A 20,763-nucleotide genomic window follows, 5' to 3' on the forward strand; every position below is an offset into this window, starting at 1 on the left:
CTCTTATCACACTTTCAGTGTTTAGTGTACTGCCACCTATATGGTAATTCACAGGTACATGTTTTTTCCCAAAGGGGATAACTATACATTTCTTGGCATTGAGCTTGAGCCCATGGCTCTGGCACCAAGCATCTGTTTCTGTAAGGCCCTTTTGTAGAGTATCCACATCATTTTGGGATTCAATAATGGCTCCCAGTTTGCAGTCATCTGCGAACTTTGTCAGCCAGAGTCCCTTAGTGTTGGCCTGTACTTCAGAGAAGTAGATGCCAAACAAGAGCGGTCCCAGGACTGAACCCTGAGGTAATCCACTTGTCACTTGTCTAGAGCTGGATTTGGAGTCGGCTACTTTTACAGTGTGGGTTCTGTCAGTAAGCCAGTTAGCAATCCATTGGGTGATGTAGGGATTAATGCCCAGCTTAGTAAGTTTATCTATGATTCCAGAGTGGGGGATGGTGTCAAAGGCCTTGTCAAGGTCTAAATAGGCTGTGTGGATCACCTTACCCTTGTCCATGGCTCTGAAGACTGATTTGAAGAAGTCAATCAGGTTCAGGAGACAAGATCGGCCCTTCATGAATCCAAACTGGGTGGGGTCAAGTGTTTGAAGGTTGCCAATGTCTTTGTTTATAAGTTTCATGATAACACGCTCCATGGCCTTGCAGATAAGGCTCATCAGACTGATGGGATGGTAGTTTCCAGGATCCAAGGTGGATTCCCCCCTTGTGGAGTGGGATAACTGTAGCTCTGCGCCACCCAGTGAGCACGAAACCTGAGGTGAGGCTATGATTAAACATGACACTTAGGTGAGGTGCCAGTTCATATTGTAGTTCATGTAGTACACAGCCTGGGATGTCATCTGGTCCCATGGATGCTGTATTCTTAGCTTTGGAGAATGGGTTTTTTACCTGTGTGGTCATTATTACCAGAATTTAGCAATCTTCCGGTATTGAGATGGGCCATTTAGGAGGTGAGAGGGGGGTGAAGTTGGCACTGAATTGATCTGCCAGGATATTGGCAATATCCTTGAGATCAGTATATTTAATGCCATTCTGTTTTAGCTCAGAGCAGATCTGAGCATTGCCATTTAGATTCTTGACATAGTTATAGAATGCCTTGTAGTTGTCTTTGGAATCTTTGGCAATTTTATTTTCATAACTAGCTTTGGAGGATTTTATGCGGGATCTCAGTTTCTTACTGAGGCTGGGTAAGGGAGTTTTTTGCATCCTGGGATTCTCCTCTTTTCTGCAACAGTTTCTTCCTTTTGTTGTAAAGTTTGTTTATGGCAGGGGACCACCAGATTGGCTTCCTTTTTTTGGATGAGAGCATCTTGGTTCTATTTGGGATGGCACGATTCATGCATGAGTGGATGTGCTCGTACAGTGCCTTAGTGTAGGATTCATCAGTTGAACTTTCAGTTCCCGTCTGCATGGGTATCATGAAGTTTGTCACGTCTGACTTGAGTAGCATGAAGTTGGCTTTGGAGAAGTTTTTTATGGAGGTTTTCTTACTGGGGGGGTGGGGGTGGGATGTGGATGTTAAGAGTGATTAGCTTATGGTCAGACCTGACTAATGAGGGGGTGACCATAGGTGTGGAGCATCGATTTCCCATGTTGGTAATGACCAGGTCTAGGATATTGGAGCCCCTGGTGGGACTATGGATTAGTTGATCCATGGCATTGGAATTTATGAATTCCAAGAACAGTTGGGCAAAGGTGTTGGTACATGAGTAGTTTTCCCAGTTAATGGCAGGGTTGTTAAAATCACCAGTATTAGGGTGTTTGGTTCTATCTTAATATTTTCCAGTATGTTTAGAAAGGTGTAGTGAGAATCTTGGGGTATGGTGGGGGATCTGTAGCAAGCTACAATTTGGATTGCAGTCTTACCTAGTGTTAGTTGCACCTGGAGAATTTCAGATGCACTGTGTTGGGCAACTAGCCTGGTGGTGTGAATATCCTTGGTGAATATTGACACTCCTCCACCTTTAGTGTTTCGGTCCTGGTTTGGTGGCCGAAAAGTGTGGTAAGAGTTGTACCTTGGTATTGCAGGGGTGGTCTCTAGAGCCTTGAACCAGGTCTCACTTACTGCACAGATATCGATGTTCTCCATTTTTAGGAGTGCCACGAGAGAGTGTATTTTGAGGTTTAGACTTCTAGCATTGAGTAGCATTACCTTCAGATTTTGCATGCTTGTACCTGTTATGGTGGTGGTTTTGCCCTTTGAACTTTGCCTAAAAAAGGCACTGTAGGGGTGGCAAGAGCCTTAGCCAGTAACCTGAATCCCAGGGGCGACAGGTGCAGACCATCTCTGGCAAAGCATCGTGGTCTGCCGATCATGTCATCCCAGGCAGACAGATACTGGATCCCCTTTGAATGACACCAGAAGCTTAGCCAATTGTTGAAGTCAATCATTTTGTCTTTATATTCTGGTATTATTCTGGGCGAAGGCAGGATGGTACTCAGGGATAGGGTCATACCTGCCTGGGCCACATGATCCAAGAGCTCTTCCATGTAGTCCAGGGAGGTACGTCTCAAGTCATTCACTCCAACATGGACAATGACAGAGTCATATTTGTACTTGTTGTGGAGTGACTTGAGTGCATGCGTTATGTGGCAAATCCTGGCACCCAAGAGGCAGCTGACTGTAATTTTCTCCTCGTTCAACCTGGTGAGTGTGACATCAGTGTGCCGGACTATAGAGTCACCTATGACTAAAGTGTTAGGTACGTTGTCTTGCCTTAGGGGTTGTTGCTGGGTGGCACACTGGTGTTGTGAACTATGTGACACTTTGGTTGTGATTGGTGTTTGTTTGCGTTTCGGCTTCAGAGGTCCTTGTTGCTTGGGCAGGTTGCAGTTAAGGGACTCTGCATATGTGGATTTAGTGTTACTATATGTAGGTGTTGGTGGTGTGGGTTTAGAAGGGCTATGTGTTGCTTGAGGTGTCGTGTGGGTGTTAACCTTCTCCTCTTGACTGTCTAGCACAATCTTGGGTGGAGAGAGCTTTGCTTCCATTTTGGCTATGTAAGTGCATCTCTCACAGGTTATAGTTGGGTGGTAGAAGGAGAGGGTTGTCTGTGTACATGAGGCAATTGCTGCATTGCCCCAGTATGCCCAGATTCACCAGGTGGACAGGAGAAATCACTGGAAGCTGACCCTTGAACATGCCTGGTTTGGTGCTTTTTTTTTTTTTGTAAAGTACAGGAGCTGTTTTCCCTTATCTTAGCAAGGTACTTTGCAATTACAGGCTGTTTAGTGCCTACTATTAATTTCTCTTTATTAACAAGGAGAGTTGAGTGCTTGTATCAGTTTAAGGCTTCCTAGTGCTTTCCAGCAGGTATTAGAGCAAGTGCTAGTCACAGGGATGCTTAAAGGTAAGATGAAAAAAAAATGCACACTGCAGTGTGCACTAGAGAAGTTAGATGTGAAAGTAGGTAACTTAAGTTTTACCTGCTTAAAAAGTTAAGGTTTAGTGGAGAGTTACTATTTTTAAAACAGCAAGATGGATTGAAAGGGGTGGTCACTTTTGTATTATGGTACTATGGAATACAGTAGGATGGCCAATAAATTTAAATAGTTGAAGGGGAGGGATTTCAAAAATGATTTTGTGATTACTCACACAAGCCAGTGAAAGTAGAGAGGAATTGAGATATATGGTCAGATTAACATAAGAGGCAGGCAACTCTGTAGAGGAAAAAGAATATTATGGGGAAATAAATATTCATTAGGACAGTGGTATGTAATATTTTGCGGCCAAGAGCTGATAATGTTTTCCACTTTTGCCCCGTTTAGTTTAGGGATGAGAATGGTTGCCAATTCCATAGCTTTAATGGTTTTGCTTCAATGGATTTTCATAGGTCCTGTGGCAAATACAGATGATAAAACTAATCTAAGAAAGAATAAAGTGCAGATGTATGTGTAGAATGCATTTTTTTCTAACCATGGACTTGAAAACTCATCATGTTCCACACAACACAGCAACAGAGTAAGCCATACCTACAAGGCTTTACAGAATGTATTTACTATGTAATAACAGCTATTGGAACAATGACAGAGTCAAAATTGTTCTTACAAGATATAAAACTGGAAGCACTGCATTGTTAAGAATGCAGCATTCTAAGGGTCAACAAAGCACATAAAACTCTTCTTTTGTGCAGGACAGTGAGCCTCGCTGTACACCCCCCATGTAGATGCACTCTCTCTCACCACCCTTGATTTCTCCATATATCAGCTCAGATTACACTAACTCAGATGAAAGAGAACAGGATAAAAAGGAATGTAAAAGTTGCATTCTCCCTCTTTTCCAAGGGTAACACAGCCCTCATTGTGCCATTATGGAATCCGTGCCAACACTTCCTTAACTCAACACACAGTAACAGTGATCTTCATGCTCTGATATTCTGAGCAGGACATTGCAAAGAGTAACTTTCTCTTACTAAACAGTAGTGTCAGTGGGACGATGCATCACTAAGCTTATATCACAAACTGAGCTGCCACAGCAACCTTTCAACTGTCCTGATTTTTGCCTCATATTTCTTGGCTGTTCATCATAAAATTTCTGGTTTTCTAGCAAATCACAGAAGATTGAAGTCCTCAATAATGACATACATTTGTTTCAAACTTCACATCCTTCAGACTTAACTGGAGTGAAGTGTTCAGTGGAAAGTTTTGAAAGAAAAATTGTTTGAGTGCAAGAAATCAAAACAATGTTTAACATCAGGATCTAGGCTTACAACATTGGGGAATATATTTCCATAAGAAAAAGATATCTGATTAAGATTAGAGACAAAAAAATATAAGAAATGGAAGACCGGCTGAACTACAACTTTGAAAACTAAAATAAACAAGCTGGACAAACAAATTAAACATAGTGTGAGACCAGATCAAGAAAACCTTGTAGACAATTTATACAAATTTATACAAAGATATTGAGCATAATAGGAAATCTTTTTATAGATGCATAAGATGTGGAAGGAGTAAAGACACACAAATTAATAAATTGTGTGCAGATTCAAAACTTTATACTCAGACACACAATATTATACAGTATATATATTTACAAAATTTATGCAAAACGGTTTGGCTCCACAAAAGGGGTGATAAGTTGTCCTAGTGACATCCAGGTAACTCCAGATACTAGAATCAAATTAGATTACATTGAAAAAGAACTGCACAAACTGGATCCAAACAAAACATAGGGAGGAGATGGAATTAGTAACAATGCCCTGAAAACACTTCTGCAAGAACTTACTGTACCATTATATCTATTATTTGCTAGGTCATATAAATATCGGGAGATTCTTCAAGACTGAAGAGAAAGGGGAGTAGGACAAACCCAGGTTCATATAGACCCTTAATAAGTCTACTTTCATGTTGTGGAAAAATAATGGAGAAGGTAATATTGGATAAGTTATTGTCAGAACTGGACAGGTTGGGACTTAAAACCATATATGGAGCATTTCTCCCCGGGCCTCCGCTGAAAACAGGCTCTGTGGAACCTAGTCGGACATTCCCGGTCAACAAATGTTAAATAAATAAAATAAATAAAATATATCAGCATGCATATGTTGAAAACAGATCTACTACCACCTGTAACATGATGTTCTACAACAGTATAATAACATTACTACCCTAACCCTAGCTATGAATGAAAAATTGTGCTGTGGTGTAATTTATATAGATTTAACTTCAGCATTTGACAGGGTCATACACAAAACACTGATCAGTAAATTAGTACAACTAGGTGTTGATGTACTGTTGATAAGATGTATAGCTTAATGGCTTACAGATAGGACATGGCAATTATCATACAGCAACTGAACAGGTGAAATCCTTGGTTACAGTCAGGGTGTCCCACAGGGCTCTGTCCTAGGCCCTTAGTTGTTTAGACTGCATCTTTCACACCTAACTTTTTCATCTGAGGTGTTCTACAGTCTATATGCAGACGACCTGAAATTGGAAAAACTGGTTTCATGTGTTACAGATAAGACATGTCTGCAAAATAACTTGAGCAAACTGACCATTGGGCACAAGAGAATAATATGCTGATAAACACATCACAAACTAAGCATATGAGATTTGGGAGACATAAACTGAAACATTAATATTTAATACAGCACATAGTGATTGAAACTGTAGACTCATTTAAGGACCTGGGTATATTGGTAGATTCAGCTATTAGTTTTTTAATCATATCAACCAACTGGTTAATGATAGTTATAGAACTATAGGTTGTATAAACAGATTTATAAAGTCTAGGAAATCAAAAAATTATGAAGTCATTGTTTGTTGGTTACAGCAGACCCAAACGTGAGTATGGAATAACAATATGGAAACCCTGTAAGAAAACAAGTATAAGTAAACTGGAAAGAGTACAGCAGAAATATACCAAGGGCATCAATGGATGTGAAAATGTAAGTTATTATGAAAGACTGAAATATCTGAACCTGTGCAGTGTCACTTACAGATATCCAAGAGGAGATGTTATACAGGTATATAAGGCATTTAGAGACAACTACCTCTGCAAATGTTTGGGATTATCAAAAAGTATTAAAGAATCATCAGACAACCTATGTAGACGATTCTATAGGAATGAGAAGTGTACCAATTGGCTCTATGATAGAGTAGCATATGCTTGGAACAGACTACCAAATTACATTAAAGCAAGTACCAGTTTAGATATTTTCAAGAACAGCCTGTACACTTATTATGGGAACAAGTGTTTTGGTATATTAACAAGCTAGAAGGGCATTAATGCCCGTGCTTGAAATATTTGTATGTATGTATGTAAAATCCACTCTAACACAAATCATGTTATTCTAGCAACTTTCTAAATTTATAAGAGCAATATTTAAAATCCGTCATATTTTTGGACCTTTATCCCTCCATTATTTTAGGCACTGTCCAGATTTCTTGCACTAAAAAGTTGAGAGGTATGTGTCACAGCTATGGCACTGCAAAATCCTGGATTCTCACATAATAATAAAATCAGCCACAAATGAATACATACATCTATAATGCATAAATGGCAAAGAACTGCCTACTCACATTGTACTGAATATGACAGATAATATCACCCCTCCCCCCATTGAAGCGGAAGTATTAGTTACATTTTTTATTCATGCTCTTACTAAAGCAGTACCTCAGTGGTGCAGAACATGCTGGCATTCAGGTCACCTGGATGCAACTTGTGTTGCATGCAGAATCTCAGAAATTCCAGGATCTGCTGAAATATTTTTCTTTCATTCATGTACCCTTGTTCTGGTGGTTTTCCAATACCTGAAAATAAGGATATAATAATAATGGCATAACTCATACTTGTAAACTGAGTGAACTTAATATTTCTGCACAATCTTTATGCATCTCTTGGTAGAGCTATAAGGCAAAAAAGACTGTCAAGCATCATTCCACAGTATGAAAACTAGTCTCCTCTTGTCATTAGTATGTACCACGTGATGCACATTCTCTGACATAATTAAAAAAGATCTAAAAGGGTATACAAAAAAATATTATCCTTTAAAATGTTCATATGCCACCTTGGTTAAATGAAGATTTGTCTACTAGCAGAGGTACAAAATGGCCTCCTGCATTGTTAACACATGACCAAAGAACTGACAGCTCTGGGTAAATCTTCATTTATGTGTTAGTAGGGGAAGAGCTTGCCTTAGCAACTCAGTTACCCTAGGAAGTCTAGTAAAGTCAAGAACTTTTCGACATAACTTAGAGAAAAACAGAGAAGCATAAGTCTAAAACAGGCCCTTAAGAGAGCTAATCAACTTCAACACTGACTTCAACTTTATTTTAGCTGATTTTAAACACATCACAAGTTATGATAAAGACAAGTTAATTTAAAGAGCACATTGTAAATTAAATTCCATTGAGTTGCATAAAACATAAAAAAACAGGAGACAGCATTAAAATTGACATTTCATAACCAAACGAGGGGCTCAGATTTAAACAAAAGTAATCCAAAGATAAGACAATTGAAAAAATAAACCCATACTACCAAAGGACATTTCAAACAGGCATGTTTTAAGCAACCTGTAGAAAGTAGCTAAGCTAAGACATTCCTGATGCCACAGATGAAATAAACTTGAGTTAGTGGATATGGTGCATAGCTTAGGTGTGATCCTGTCCTGTTGTCTGACACAGGTGTGAGGCCTAAAAGGCCAAAGAATGAATGCCAGATGTTTCTAAATGCACCTGCAGAACCATCAGAAACACTTGGGCAGCTAAGCATAAAACTGGAGAGGGGCAATACACAGCACAGTTGGTTCCTTCAGGTAAGAGGGACCTGAGTCATGAGAGGAAGGCTAGACTAACATCTGAATCTTGAAAGCATTCTATAACATATGTGAAGCCACTAAAGTCTATGCATACCAGGTGTAAACTGTTGATAATGCAAAGTACCACTCAGATACCTGACTATGAATTTCTACGCAAGCAGCACCAACTGTATATAGTCAAGTTCAGTGTCAGGAAGTCCCAGTAAAGAGTATTGCAATAGTCCAAGTGAGATGAAACCAGGTTTAGAGGTGTTGAGTCACAACTGAATGGGCTCCAGGTCATTAGAAGGGGAATACACACTGGACATTTATGCTAGTGTAAAGAAGTGAAGCTGGGAATTGTCAGCATAACGATGATATACTAAGCTATTCTCCTTTATAAAATCTCCCAAAATATATTTATTTATTTATATTTGTTGACTGGGAGTGTCCGACTGGATGTAGGTCCATTTTCAGCGGAGGCCCGGGAGAAAAGCTCCACAGTTAAAATAAACAGACAGTAGTTACATTGGATTACATAGCAATTAACAATTTAACATAGCAATTACTTACAACATATTTACAGATGAAGAACATAGTACATCAGTAGACAACTAGAATCTTATCTGTGAAGTACATAACAGACATTAACAAATGTTACAATAAGAAGTTCCTGCTGTATAATAAGTACTAGGTTTATGAGCATCTGAGCTTGCTATAATCAAGGTAGTTAGTGGAGTGAAAAGAAAGGTAGTGGTTGGATGTGGTGGGTGATATTAGAGTAGGAGTTGCAAGGGCATAGCCAGCATGTTTTTAGGTGCGCTTTTAGTAAAGTTTTGAAGTGGGTGCACGATGGTACGGAGGTAATTGTGGGTGGGAGGGAGTTCCATAATTTGGCTATGGTGCAAGAGAATAGTGCTTTGCCAGCAGAGTTAATGGCTTCAGTGATCTGCAAGTAATTTTTTGTTGTTGGATCTTAGTGGTCTGGTGGTGCGATAGGGTTGGAGTAGATTCTGGAGGGATGGGACATTTAGTGGATAGTTTACTAGTTTGTGGGCAAGTGAGAGGTGATACCATTGAATGAGGTGAGGGAGTTCAAGCCAGCTCAGTTCAGCAAGTGAGAGACAGTGGTGACTACGGTGGGATGCCCCTGTGGCGAATTTGGCAATTTTGTTGTAGCAGGTCTCTAGCTTGTTTAGATCGCATTGCCTTAGGTTGGTATATATTGGAGAGGCATAAAGTAGGGTGGAGCTAAGGTGGGAATTTGCTAGTGAAATCTTTGCTGCTTTGGTGAGAAGTTGCTTATTTCTGTATAGCGCTCCTAGTTTTTTGTGGACTTTTTTAATGGTCATGGATATGTGAATGTCAAATTTTAATTTGTCTATTTCCACTCCTAGCAATTTGGTGTGTTCAGTTGGGTATATAGTGGTGTTGTCTTTTGCTGTGATGTTAAAGTGAGAGTTGTTTTGAGTATGTTTGGTGGGTTGGAAGATGAGTAGTTTAGTTTTGTTTGGGTTGAGTATTAATTGGGCATCGGATAACCAAGTTTCAGCAGAGGAAAAGGCTTCCTGTGTGACTTTTTGCAGTTTGGGTAGGGACTGGGCTGAACAGATGATGGTTGAGTCATCTGCGTATTGTATGAGTGTGCCATGTTTGGTGGCAGAGGCTAGATTATTGGTGAAAACAGAGAAAAGCAGGGGTCCAAGGATGGATCCTTGGGGAACCCCTATGGAGACAGGTAGTTGGGGAGATATGTCATTCTGCCATACAACGGATTGTTGGCGGTCAAACAGGTAACTCTGAAACCAGTTGGTGACTGATTGAGAGAAGGATAAGTTATTGAGGACAGAGATGAGTTGTTTGTGTGAGACCATGTCACATGCTTTAGATAGGTCTAGGAAAGTAGCAGAGGAGAGATAGCCATTGTTTTTATGCTGAAGGATAGTGTTAGTAAAGGAGAGTAAGGCAGTGGTGGTGCTATGGTTTGGTCAGAAACCATGCTGAGAATTGGAAATGAGGTTTTTAGTAAGGATGTAGTCTGAGACCTGAGAGTGTATGCATCTCTCTAGTATTTTGGAGAGTGGAGAGAGAATAGCTATGGGGCGGTAATTGGTTAGTTCTGTGGAGGGGAATTATATGTGATACTTTCCACAGTGTGGGAATGTAACTTTGTGACAGAGATCGGTTAATCAAGATGGATACTGGGTAGGCCAGAGCATCAGCTGCGATTTGTAGGTATTAACTTGGGAGGTTGTCTGCTGCTAATTTGGTGGGCTTAAGTTTAGTTAAGAGTTTTTTATGTTGGAGGTAGGTACAGGAGAAAAAGAGAAGGCAGTGGGGAGATTACTAGTTGAAGGTGTGGGTTGGAGGGGAGGGGGGTTGTGTTGTTTAGCTAGTAATAGTATGGTTTGTGTGACGTGTGTGTTGAATGAGGTAGCAATATTTTCTGAGGAGTGAGGGATGTTAGGAGGAGGGGTACTGACTTTACCTGGGTGGAGGATGGAGTTTATGGAGGACCAGAATTGTTTGGGGCTGTGTTGGGAGGAGTCTAGGGCAGACTGGTAGTATTGGAATTTGTCCTGTTTTATTAGCTTTTTGACTCTATTGCGTAGTTCTAGGAATTTCTGTCTAGTTGAGGGGGTTTTGGTTTTGCGCCAGTGCTCCCAGGCTTTATCCCTGTTTTTCATTTCTGACTAAGTGGTTTTCTGTAGCAATGGGGAGGGTTGTGCTTTGATTCTGGAAAGTCTTATGGGGGCATGGTAATTAAGGATGCTCAGGAAGGTAGTATTAAAGAATTCAACTGCGTCATCAAGACTGAGGTACTTTAGTGGATGCCAGTTACATTCTTTGAGGGATGAGATGAATGTGAGTGGGTTAAAGTTTAGTTTTTTTACGTATTTGACGGTAGATGACAGGTTTAGCTTGGTATAGGTATTTTTTGAGTAGGAATGTTGGGGAGTGGTCACTGAGGCTATCTGATAAGCAGCCTGTTATATATGATTGGGGGCTTTTACTGACTAGTATCCAATCCAGGGTAGTGTGCTTGCTGGAGTTTTTATTTATTCTGGTTGGTGATTGGACTAGTTGTGTGAAGCCATGAAGGTTTACATGATGGGTTGGATGGTTGCCAGAACAGGATTGCCAGTCAATATTGAAATCACCTAAAAGGATAGTTTTTTGGGGGAGATGGTGGGTAGACCAGCTGAGGAGGTCTTTAGTGGAGGGATGTTTTGGCCAGGTGGGAAGTAGCATCCAATTATGTTGATGGTTTTGTTTTGGTTGATTTTGAAGTTGGGGGAGCGAAGCAGGTAGAGACCCTGTTAGTTGCTCTTATGAGGGGGCTGGAAACAATCAGGTAACAGAGTTAACTGATAAATGAACATATGATAGTGACAAGGGTGGTTGTAGTTTTAAAAATGGTGCCTGCCACAGGTAATATTTATTAACTTTGAGATTGTCTTAAGGTAATAAACAGGGAAGGGGGAGGGGGAGAACAAGGGTGTGAGCAGGCAGTTCTTTTGTACTGCTGCTAATGAGCCAAAGCAAAGACAAGTTTGTGTTTAAGAAACAATCAGAATTGACCAAGGACTGCTCTGAAACTGTAAGTCATTTCTTAACCATTTCTCAGGTGGAAAAACAGGATAACCTTGTATCAGTAGGCTACTGTGGTCTCAGTTTAAATTAACAAACACACAGTATTGATCAGTTATGAATACTATTTGCTGACAGAACGGAATAAGAGAGAAAGTGGAAGATGAGTGTGTGTGTGTGTGTGTGTGTGTGTGTGTGTGTGTGTGTGTGTGTGTGTGTGTGGGGGGGGAGGGGGCTGCTTACAAGCCAAAGCAGTGCGCTCTCCAGGGGAAAATGAATATTGGCTCAAACAAGTAGACACATACTCAAAGTTACTTTAGCTGTTTGCGGACAGTTCAGACCCGGACTGCGATTTTCTTATAAGAATGATAAAGGTGGTACCGCAGTTGAATACTTAAGAGTGGTGTTAGGTCTAGAAAAGAAGAGTACAGGGAGGAGTAAGCACTTTGAGATGGTAAATATATATTATAAAGATTACAAGAAACAAACTGAGCAAATAGCTACAGCATACAGGAAAATATGTCTTGAACCAACTACTAGTATATGCAGATACTGAGCCAACTGGAAAAACATCTGTTAGAAGAAACCTCAGACAGTTATGCAGTCACAGATAAAAATATAGCGAGCAGCACTCTGTCGTGGGTCTCTAATGTGACTCTATCCACCAGTAACAGCACAATTATATAGAAATAATTAGACACCAGTATGAGCTGTCTACACACAACACATTTACATGAATAACATTAGTGAACAAGTGAATATAGTAAAAGATACCATATAGATTTATTTATTTTTATTTTATTTACAGTTGTTTACTGGGAAATTCCGACTGGACGCAGGTCCTTTTTCAGCAGAGGCCCGGGGAGAAAAGCTCCACATATTGTAAAATGACAATACGGTAACAAAGTTAGTGACATATTTTAGAGAGCCCTTAGGTACAAATTATAGTCGTAAAAATATAAACAATAAAGTATGAACAGTAACACAGACATAGATTTTAAACAATATAAACAGCTCAATGTACAGTTTAAACAATATAAACAGCTTAATGTGCATAGTATATAGTATTAATAGGTTTTCAAGTATGCTAAGCAAGAAAATTAGTGTAAATTCATTAAATTGCCTTTATGGTAAAAAAGATTAGATCCACCAGAGTGGGGGATGTGAGCAGAAGTGGGTGGGGATATTTAGTCGGGGTTTGGGAAAGGACAGAGCCATTGAATTTTTAGGTGCAGTTTCAGTGCAGTCTTGAAATGACTGGTGGAAGATAGGGTAGTAATGGTGGGGGGCAGGTTATTCTAAAGTTTGGATATGGCACAGGAAAATAGAGATTCTCCTGCAGTGTTTTTGGCTTTGGTGATCTAGAGGAGAATTTTGTTGCTGGAGCGTAGGGGTCTGGAGGAGTGGTAGGGTTGGAGAAGGAATTGCAGTGATGGGATTTTGAGAGGGTGGTTTACAAGTTTTGTGGACAAAAGAGAGTTGATTCAGGTGAAGGAGTTGTGGGAGCTGGAGCCAGTCTAGTTCTCTGAGGGAGAGACAGTGGTGGCTTTAATAGGGAGCACCAGTGGTGAATTTAACATTTTTGTTGTAGCATGCCTCTAGTTTGTTTTAAGTCTGATTGTCTAAGATTAGTAAGTATGGGAGATGCAAGAGTAAGGTGGAGATTAGTTGGGAGTTTGCAAAAGAGATTCTAGCAGTTTTGGTGAAGTATTGGTTGTTTGTATATAAGGCGCCAAGTTTTTTGTAAGCTTTTTTTATGGTAAGGGATTTGTGGGTGTCGAATGTGAAATTATTTCCACTCCGAGTAGTTTGGTGTGAGCTGATGGAGAGATGGAGGTATTGTTTTTGGCAAGTATATTGAAGTGAGGGGGGGAGTTGGGGTAGATTTGGATGGTTGAAAGATGAGGAGTTCAGTCTTAATGGGGTTAAGTAGGAGCTGGGAGTTGGATAGCCCGCTTTCTACAGATGAGAAAGATTCTTGTGTGATCTGTTGGAGTTCAGGTAAGGTGGGGACAGAGCAAATGAGGGTGGAATCGTCAATGTACTGTATGAGTGAGGCTTGTTTGGAGGCAGTGTGCATACTGTTGGTGAAAGGGGGAGAATAGTAGGGGGCCGAGGATAGAACCTTGGGTGACACCAAGGGTTACTGGAAGATGAGGGGAGAGGGTGTTTTCCCAGACAACTGATTGCTGGCGGCCATGGAAGTAGTTGTGAAACCATTTTGTGGCTGGTTTGGAAAAGAGAGGTTGGAGAGAGCAGAGAGTAGAAGTTCGTGAGATACAATGTCAAAGGCCTTAGATAGATCAAGAAATATGGCAGAGGAGAACAGGCCATTGTTTTTGTGCTGAAGGATAGTGTTAGTAAAGGAGAGCAGAGCAGTGGTTGTGCTGTGATGTGGCCTGAAACTGTGTTGGGTATTAGAGAGGAGATTATTGGTTAGGAGGCAGTTAGAAACTTGGGAATTGATACATTTTTCTAGTTATCTTGGAGAGAGGGGAGAGGATGGTGATGGGGTGATAACTGGAGAGGTCGGTGGAGGGACTACCTTTATGAAGGGGTATTATGTGGGATACTTTCCATAGTGATGGTACTTGGGATTCTGATATGGAGCAGATAATTAATATGGAGATAGGACATGCTAGGACTTCAGCAGCTATTTTTAGATATTCGGCAGGGAGGTTGTCAGCAGCAAGTTTGGTGGGTTTGAGTTTTGTCAAAAGTTTTTTTTATGTAGGAGGTGGGAACTGTTAAGAAGGAGAAAGCAGGGCAGGGTGGATTGGTGTATGGTGAGGGGGGAGTTGAGGTAGGGACGTGTTTGGTAAGAGAAAGTATGGTTTCTGTGAAATGTTTGTTGAAGGATTCCGCTAGGTTGGTGGAGTTGGGAGGGATAGATGGTGGTGGTGGGGGGTTACTTTGCTTGGCTGAGGACAGAGTTAATTGTAGACCAGAATAGCTTTGGGTTGTGGTTAGAAGAGTTTAGTGAAGTTTGATAGTAGAGTGCCTTGTCTATTTTTATTTGTTTTTTTTGACCCTATTACATAGTTCATGGAAAAATTGTCTATCTGAGTTTTTTTTGTTAGAAGCCAGTGTTCCCAAGCTTTACTCCTGGTCTTCATTAGGTCCCTGGTGGTTTTCTGTAGCCAGGGGGAGCTTTTTGTTCTGACTTTGGACTATCTTAGGGGAGCAGGGGTGTTCAGGATGTTGACGAAGGTGCTGTTAAAGAAGTGGATGGCCTCTTCAAGACTGTGGTATTTTACTGGTGACCAGTTAATATTTTGGAGAGAGGAGGTAAAGGAATGGGGGGGTTGAAATTAGCTTTGTTTCGAATTTGTCTATGGGTGATGGGCTTAATACAGTTTATGTGATGTCTTAGTAGGAAGGTTGGGGAATGGTTGGTGAGGCTGTCAGGTAGACAGCCTGATAGGTAATTGTGAGGGTCTTTGTTGACTAGGATCCAGTCAAGAGTGGTTTGATGATTATGCTTTGTATTGATCCGGGTGGGGGACTGTATTAGTTGTGAGAACCCATGGAGATTTAGGTGGAGGGCTGGGTGGTTGGTGTTACAGGATAGCCAGTTAATGTTAAAGTCACCAAGGATGAAAGTTTCATGGGGTAGGGAGAGACTGGCCCAGCTTAGGAGGTTTTCTAGAGGAGGTATATTTTGGTCTGGTGGGAAGTAGCACCCTAAGATGTTAATTGTTTTCTTTGGGTTGATTTTGAGAGTGGCGTAAAGGATTTCTTGCTTGCCAGATTGAGGAGGTGATTTGTTGAGATTTTGAATATTGAGATGGTCTTTGAACAGCAGGGATACACCACCTCCTTTCCTAGGTAGCCTGTCCTGGCGAAGGATGTTATATCCAGGTGGGAGAAATTCCTCACTTTTGATGTGAGGTTTGAGCTAGGTCTCAAAATTATATAGATATATATATATATATATATATATATATATATATATATATATATATGGGTCTCCTTCTGTTTGTCAAAATTACACTTCATCGACAAAGAGAAGGACAAGCCCACTTCTGCGAAAGTGCACTACATCGAAAGTGCACTTGTGAAAGCTGATTCGCCGAATTGCATTACATTTGGGATAAGGGAATATATCCTTTTCCCCACTGTAGTGCGATCTCAGAGTTAATATATTTAAGGAGGGGAGTATGGGGGTGCAGCCCCCCTCACACATGGGGGGGGCTGCATGGAGGCTTGCCCCCCTGCATAAATGTGATTTAGTGTTTTGTTTTGTTTTTTTTTGTTTCACGAAAGTGCATGTTCGACAAAGTGCACTTTCGTGAAAGTGAGTTTGAGGGTTTATATTTCGATGAAAGATAATTTCGATTGATCAACATAGATCCATATATATATATATATATATATATATATATATATATATATACATACATACATACACATACACACAGTGGATATAAAAAGTTTACACACCCTTGTTAAAATGGCAGGTTTTTGTGATATAAAAAAATGAGACCACAATAAATCATTTCAAAACTTTTTCCACCTTTAATGTGGTCTGTACAATTCAATTGAAAAACAAACAGATCTGTTAGGGGAAATATAAAAAATTAAAAAAGTACAATAAGCTGGTTGCATAAGTGTGCACACCCTTAAACTAATACTTTGTTGAAGCACCTTTTGATTTAATTACAGCATTTAGTTTTCTTGGGTACACACCTGCCATCAAATAAACAGACTCTGATTAAGCCCAAATAAAGTTCAGCTGTCCTAGTAGGATTTTCCTGACATATACTCAGTTGTTTGCTACAGCAAAAGCCATGGATCACAGAGAGCTTACAAAGCATCAGTCAGGAGAAGGGTAAAAACAAATTTCCACAGCATTGGATGTACCATGGAACACAGTGAAGGCAGTCATCAAAAAATGGAGAAAATATGGGACTACAGTGATGTTGCAAAGAACTGGATGTCCCTCCAAAACTGATGAAAAGACAAGAAGAAAACTGGTCAGGGAGGCTGCCAAGAGACCTACAGCAACACCAAAGGAGCTGTAGGAATTTCTGTCAAGTACTGGTCGTTTATTATATGTGACAACAATCTCCCGTATTCTCCATATGTCTGGGCTATGGGGTAGGGTTGCAAGACGGAAGCCTTTTCTTACACAGAATAACATCCAGCCCTGGCTGAAATGTACTAAATAATACATCAAGTCTCCCAAAAGCGTGTGGGAAAATGTGTTATGGTCTGATGTCTCCAAGGTTGAAATTTTTGGCCACAATTCCAAAATGTACGTTTGGTGCAAAAACAACACTTCGCATCACCAGAAGAACACCATCCCCATGGTGAAACATGGTGGTGGCAGTATCATGCTTTGGGGCTGCTTTTCTTCAGCTGGAACTGAGGCTTTAGTCAAGGTGGAGGGAATTATGAACAGTTCCAAATACCAGTCACTTTTGGGCCAAAACGTTCAGATGTCTGCTAGAAAGCTGAAGATAAAGAGGAATTTCACCTTTCAACATGACAATGACCCCAAGCATACATCCAAATCAACAAAAGAATGGCTTCACCAGAAGAAAAAAAGAAGTTATGTACTTACCATAACGTTCCATGTTTGTGGTCCATCTCGCCTACATTCTTGCTGGATGGGTTCGGAGCCGATATTCGGCTCCGACTCGGCCGATATTAATGCTCGAGAGATAGGACTACATAACATTTAAAGTTTTGGAATGGCCCAGCCAGAGCCCAGACCTAAATCCAATAGAAAATCTGTGGGGTAACATGAAGAGGGCTGTGCACAAGAGATGCCCTCAGAATCTGACAGATTTTGAGTGCTCTTGCAAGGAAGAGTGGGCAGTTATTGCCAAGTCAAGACGTACCATGCTGACAGACTCCTACTTAACAAGACCGAATGCTGTAATTAAATCAAAAGATGCTTCAACAAAGTATTAGTTTAAGGGTGTGCACACTTATGCAACTGGCTTATTGTACTTTTTTTTATTTTTTATATTTTTCCCCTAACAAATTTGTTTGTTTTTTAATTGAATTGTACAGGTTATAGGTCACATTAAAGGTGGGAAAATTTGTGAAATTATTTATTTTGGTCTCATTTTTTTATATCACAAATTCCCTGGCATTTTAACAGGGGTGTGTTTGTATATGTGTGTGTGTGTATATTCATATATATATATATATATATATATATATATATATATATATATATACACATATACATATATATATATATACACATATACATATATATATATATATATATATATATATATATATATATATACACATATATATATATATATATATATATATATACACACACACACACACACACACACACACACACACACACATATATATATATATATATATATATATATATATATATATATATATATATATATATATAGTGAATAGGCAAGCAAGCCGAATATTAAGCCCTCTGGTACTCCATGGTCAAGAGGGTAGGGCAGGAGATCTGAATACAGATGCATATTAATGAGTATGCCCCACAAGGAACAAAGTAAACCACACTAAAAATGCAGAGGAGATGCCATAGTATGTTCTTAAATGCTTGATCAAAACACCATGGTTGCTAGTATCAAATGCAACTGAGAGATCCAGGAGACCAGTACTGAACAGTACTGCTGATCTTAAGCCATTAGAAGATCACTGGCAATTCAAATGAAAGTTTCATAGCTAGGGTGAAACCTAGACTGCAGTGGATCCATAAGTCCATTGGCTGTAGGATATCATTGTATTGGAATGGAAACTACCATTCGGAATACCTGCACAGGATACATACCAAGGAGAAGGCCCTAGACTACCATCTTGAATACCTGCACAGGGTACATGCCAAGGAGAAGGACCTAAACTAACATCCTGAGTTCCTCCACAGGTAATATACCAAGGACAAGGAACTAAACTACCATTGTTAACTCTTGCACAGGGTCCATAGTAATGAGCAGGCCCTAAACTGCCATCCTGAATTCCTGCACACAGCATATACCAAGGGAAAATCCATTAGCTGCCATTCTAAACACCTGCATATGATATATACCAAAGTGAAGGCCTTAAATTACCATCCTGATACATAACAAGCAGAAGGCCCTAAATTGCCACTAGAAAGAATACAGAGGAAACCTAGCTGTGCAAAGTGAATAAAGTGTCAGTATGGCAGTAGAGTGGAATCTGCATTTATATACTTTAAAAAACAGCATTTTGGCTGTAACACTCTGCCTATGAAAATTCCATGAGTTGTCTTTCTGAACCAGTATTTCTAATGGGTTCATAATCATTGCACATGTAATACATAAGGCACTGATTTGCTATTTTTCTGAGTGCCTGAATATCATAAAAGCAAGATATTTCATGGTACCTGGCATTTTTTTCTTTGTTTTAGCTGGGCATATCTATTGTTGGTAACATTAATAGTGTTGAGTCATCATCCTGGGCAATTTGGCTTTTTATTATAGTTTTCTTGCCCCCCCCCCCCACTTCCTGATGATGAGCATGTATGAGGCATGCAGAAAAGCTACACAATGTATTTGCATTTGCTCTCCATCCCACAACACACCTTGGTAGACTTCATGCACTTTTTAGTAGATGACCTCCCACTTACTACCAGGTGTCACTCTCAGTGCTGGATCTCTCGCAAGAAGGCACTGAGCTATGCTTTTTGTCATTCTTTGGCTGTTCCTCTGATGCTCATAAATTATGCTACCCAAACCTGGCTCTCCAGTGACACAGACTTTTGGTTCATCTCTGCAGAAACAAGATGGCTTTGGCATTTGACATCTTGCAAACGAGAAAGCTGACAGAATTTCTAATGCTCCTCCATTTGTTTGTTTTCCTATGAGTTTCATTTAGTCAGTATCGTGCATATGGAATATGTTCTTATTCTGCACAGAAAACATGCTAAAGTTATGACAGAATCATTACAATTACAGTTATTGGTTTTAACAATTGCCAGGACAATTCCCAGAAGTTCAGCTAATAACCACGGTTTCATTATTTTAGTACATAGAGATAAGTGGGTTTGACAGTACTTAACAAGCAAACGTCAGATATTTGCACAAGTTACAGTTCACTCATAGCATCTGTGGCTTAGGTAACTGAAAACTTTATATATAAAAAAGTAATAGATAATACACACTATATTTTGATATTCTGCATCATAACATATATAACAATCCATAAATAGCTGGCTTCAGTCATGATGGCCTGCAAAGCATGTTTTGTGAGAATGAAAGTGGCTAAAAATACTGCAAAAGAAGAGGTTCAAGGGACTCAGATTTCTACCACCTCATTATATAAGGGGACCTTCATTGTGTCACTACTAGACAGAGGCACAGTATTCTAGATTTATTCTGTACATTTTTGTACCATTTCATGGGGTGGCAAAAGCCACATCACTATGGCTAGGCTTACAAATGCCCCAGGGCAGATAGCCTAGTACTATACTATGAAACTATACTATGAAACTATATTCTGCAACTACTAATCTCCATCTTTTCTCTAATAACCCACTTAACCCTTTTACAATTTAGTAGAGCCTATTCTGAAATGTAGTGGGTGCAAGGCATTGAAAGCTGCACTGGACAGTCTCCTGTCTATCAGAGAATGTGCACAGACACACATACACATACGCACGTATGTACACGCTTACATGAGTGCGCGTGCATGCGTGCGCGTGCACACACACACACACACACACACACAAGCTAGTCTAAGGACAATTTGGAGAATGTCAATTCCCCTACCAAATGTGTTTGGGAGGTAGATACAGGATGGCATGCAGATACTGCAAAGAAAGTACCCAGGCTTAGAATCAAACAGTGAATCCTCTCTCTGTGAAGCAATAGTACTATTCACCTACTACTACTATTACTATTACTATTACTACTACTATTACTAGTACTATTACTACTACTACA

The 20,763-nt window shown here is 40.0% G+C and overlaps 1 protein-coding gene across 3 annotated transcripts in view; it reads right to left on the bottom strand.

Moving 5' to 3' along the window:
* The window catches only part of LOC122789223, a 361,091-nt gene that overhangs the window by 33,244 nt on the left and 307,084 nt on the right, over positions 1-20,763 (bottom strand). For all 3 annotated transcript variants that reach the window (XM_044056499.1, XM_044056500.1, XM_044056497.1), the window contains one exon: positions 7,132-7,268. In XM_044056499.1, the coding sequence (XP_043912434.1) occupies positions 7,132-7,268 (137 nt within the window). The remainder of the gene's footprint in view (positions 1-7,131; positions 7,269-20,763) is intronic.

This window comes from Protopterus annectens, chromosome 14.part0 (genome assembly GCF_019279795.1).
Source record: "Protopterus annectens isolate FY-2018-M chromosome 14.part0, PAN1.0, whole genome shotgun sequence".
NCBI lineage: Eukaryota > Metazoa > Chordata > Ceratodontiformes > Protopteridae > Protopterus > Protopterus annectens.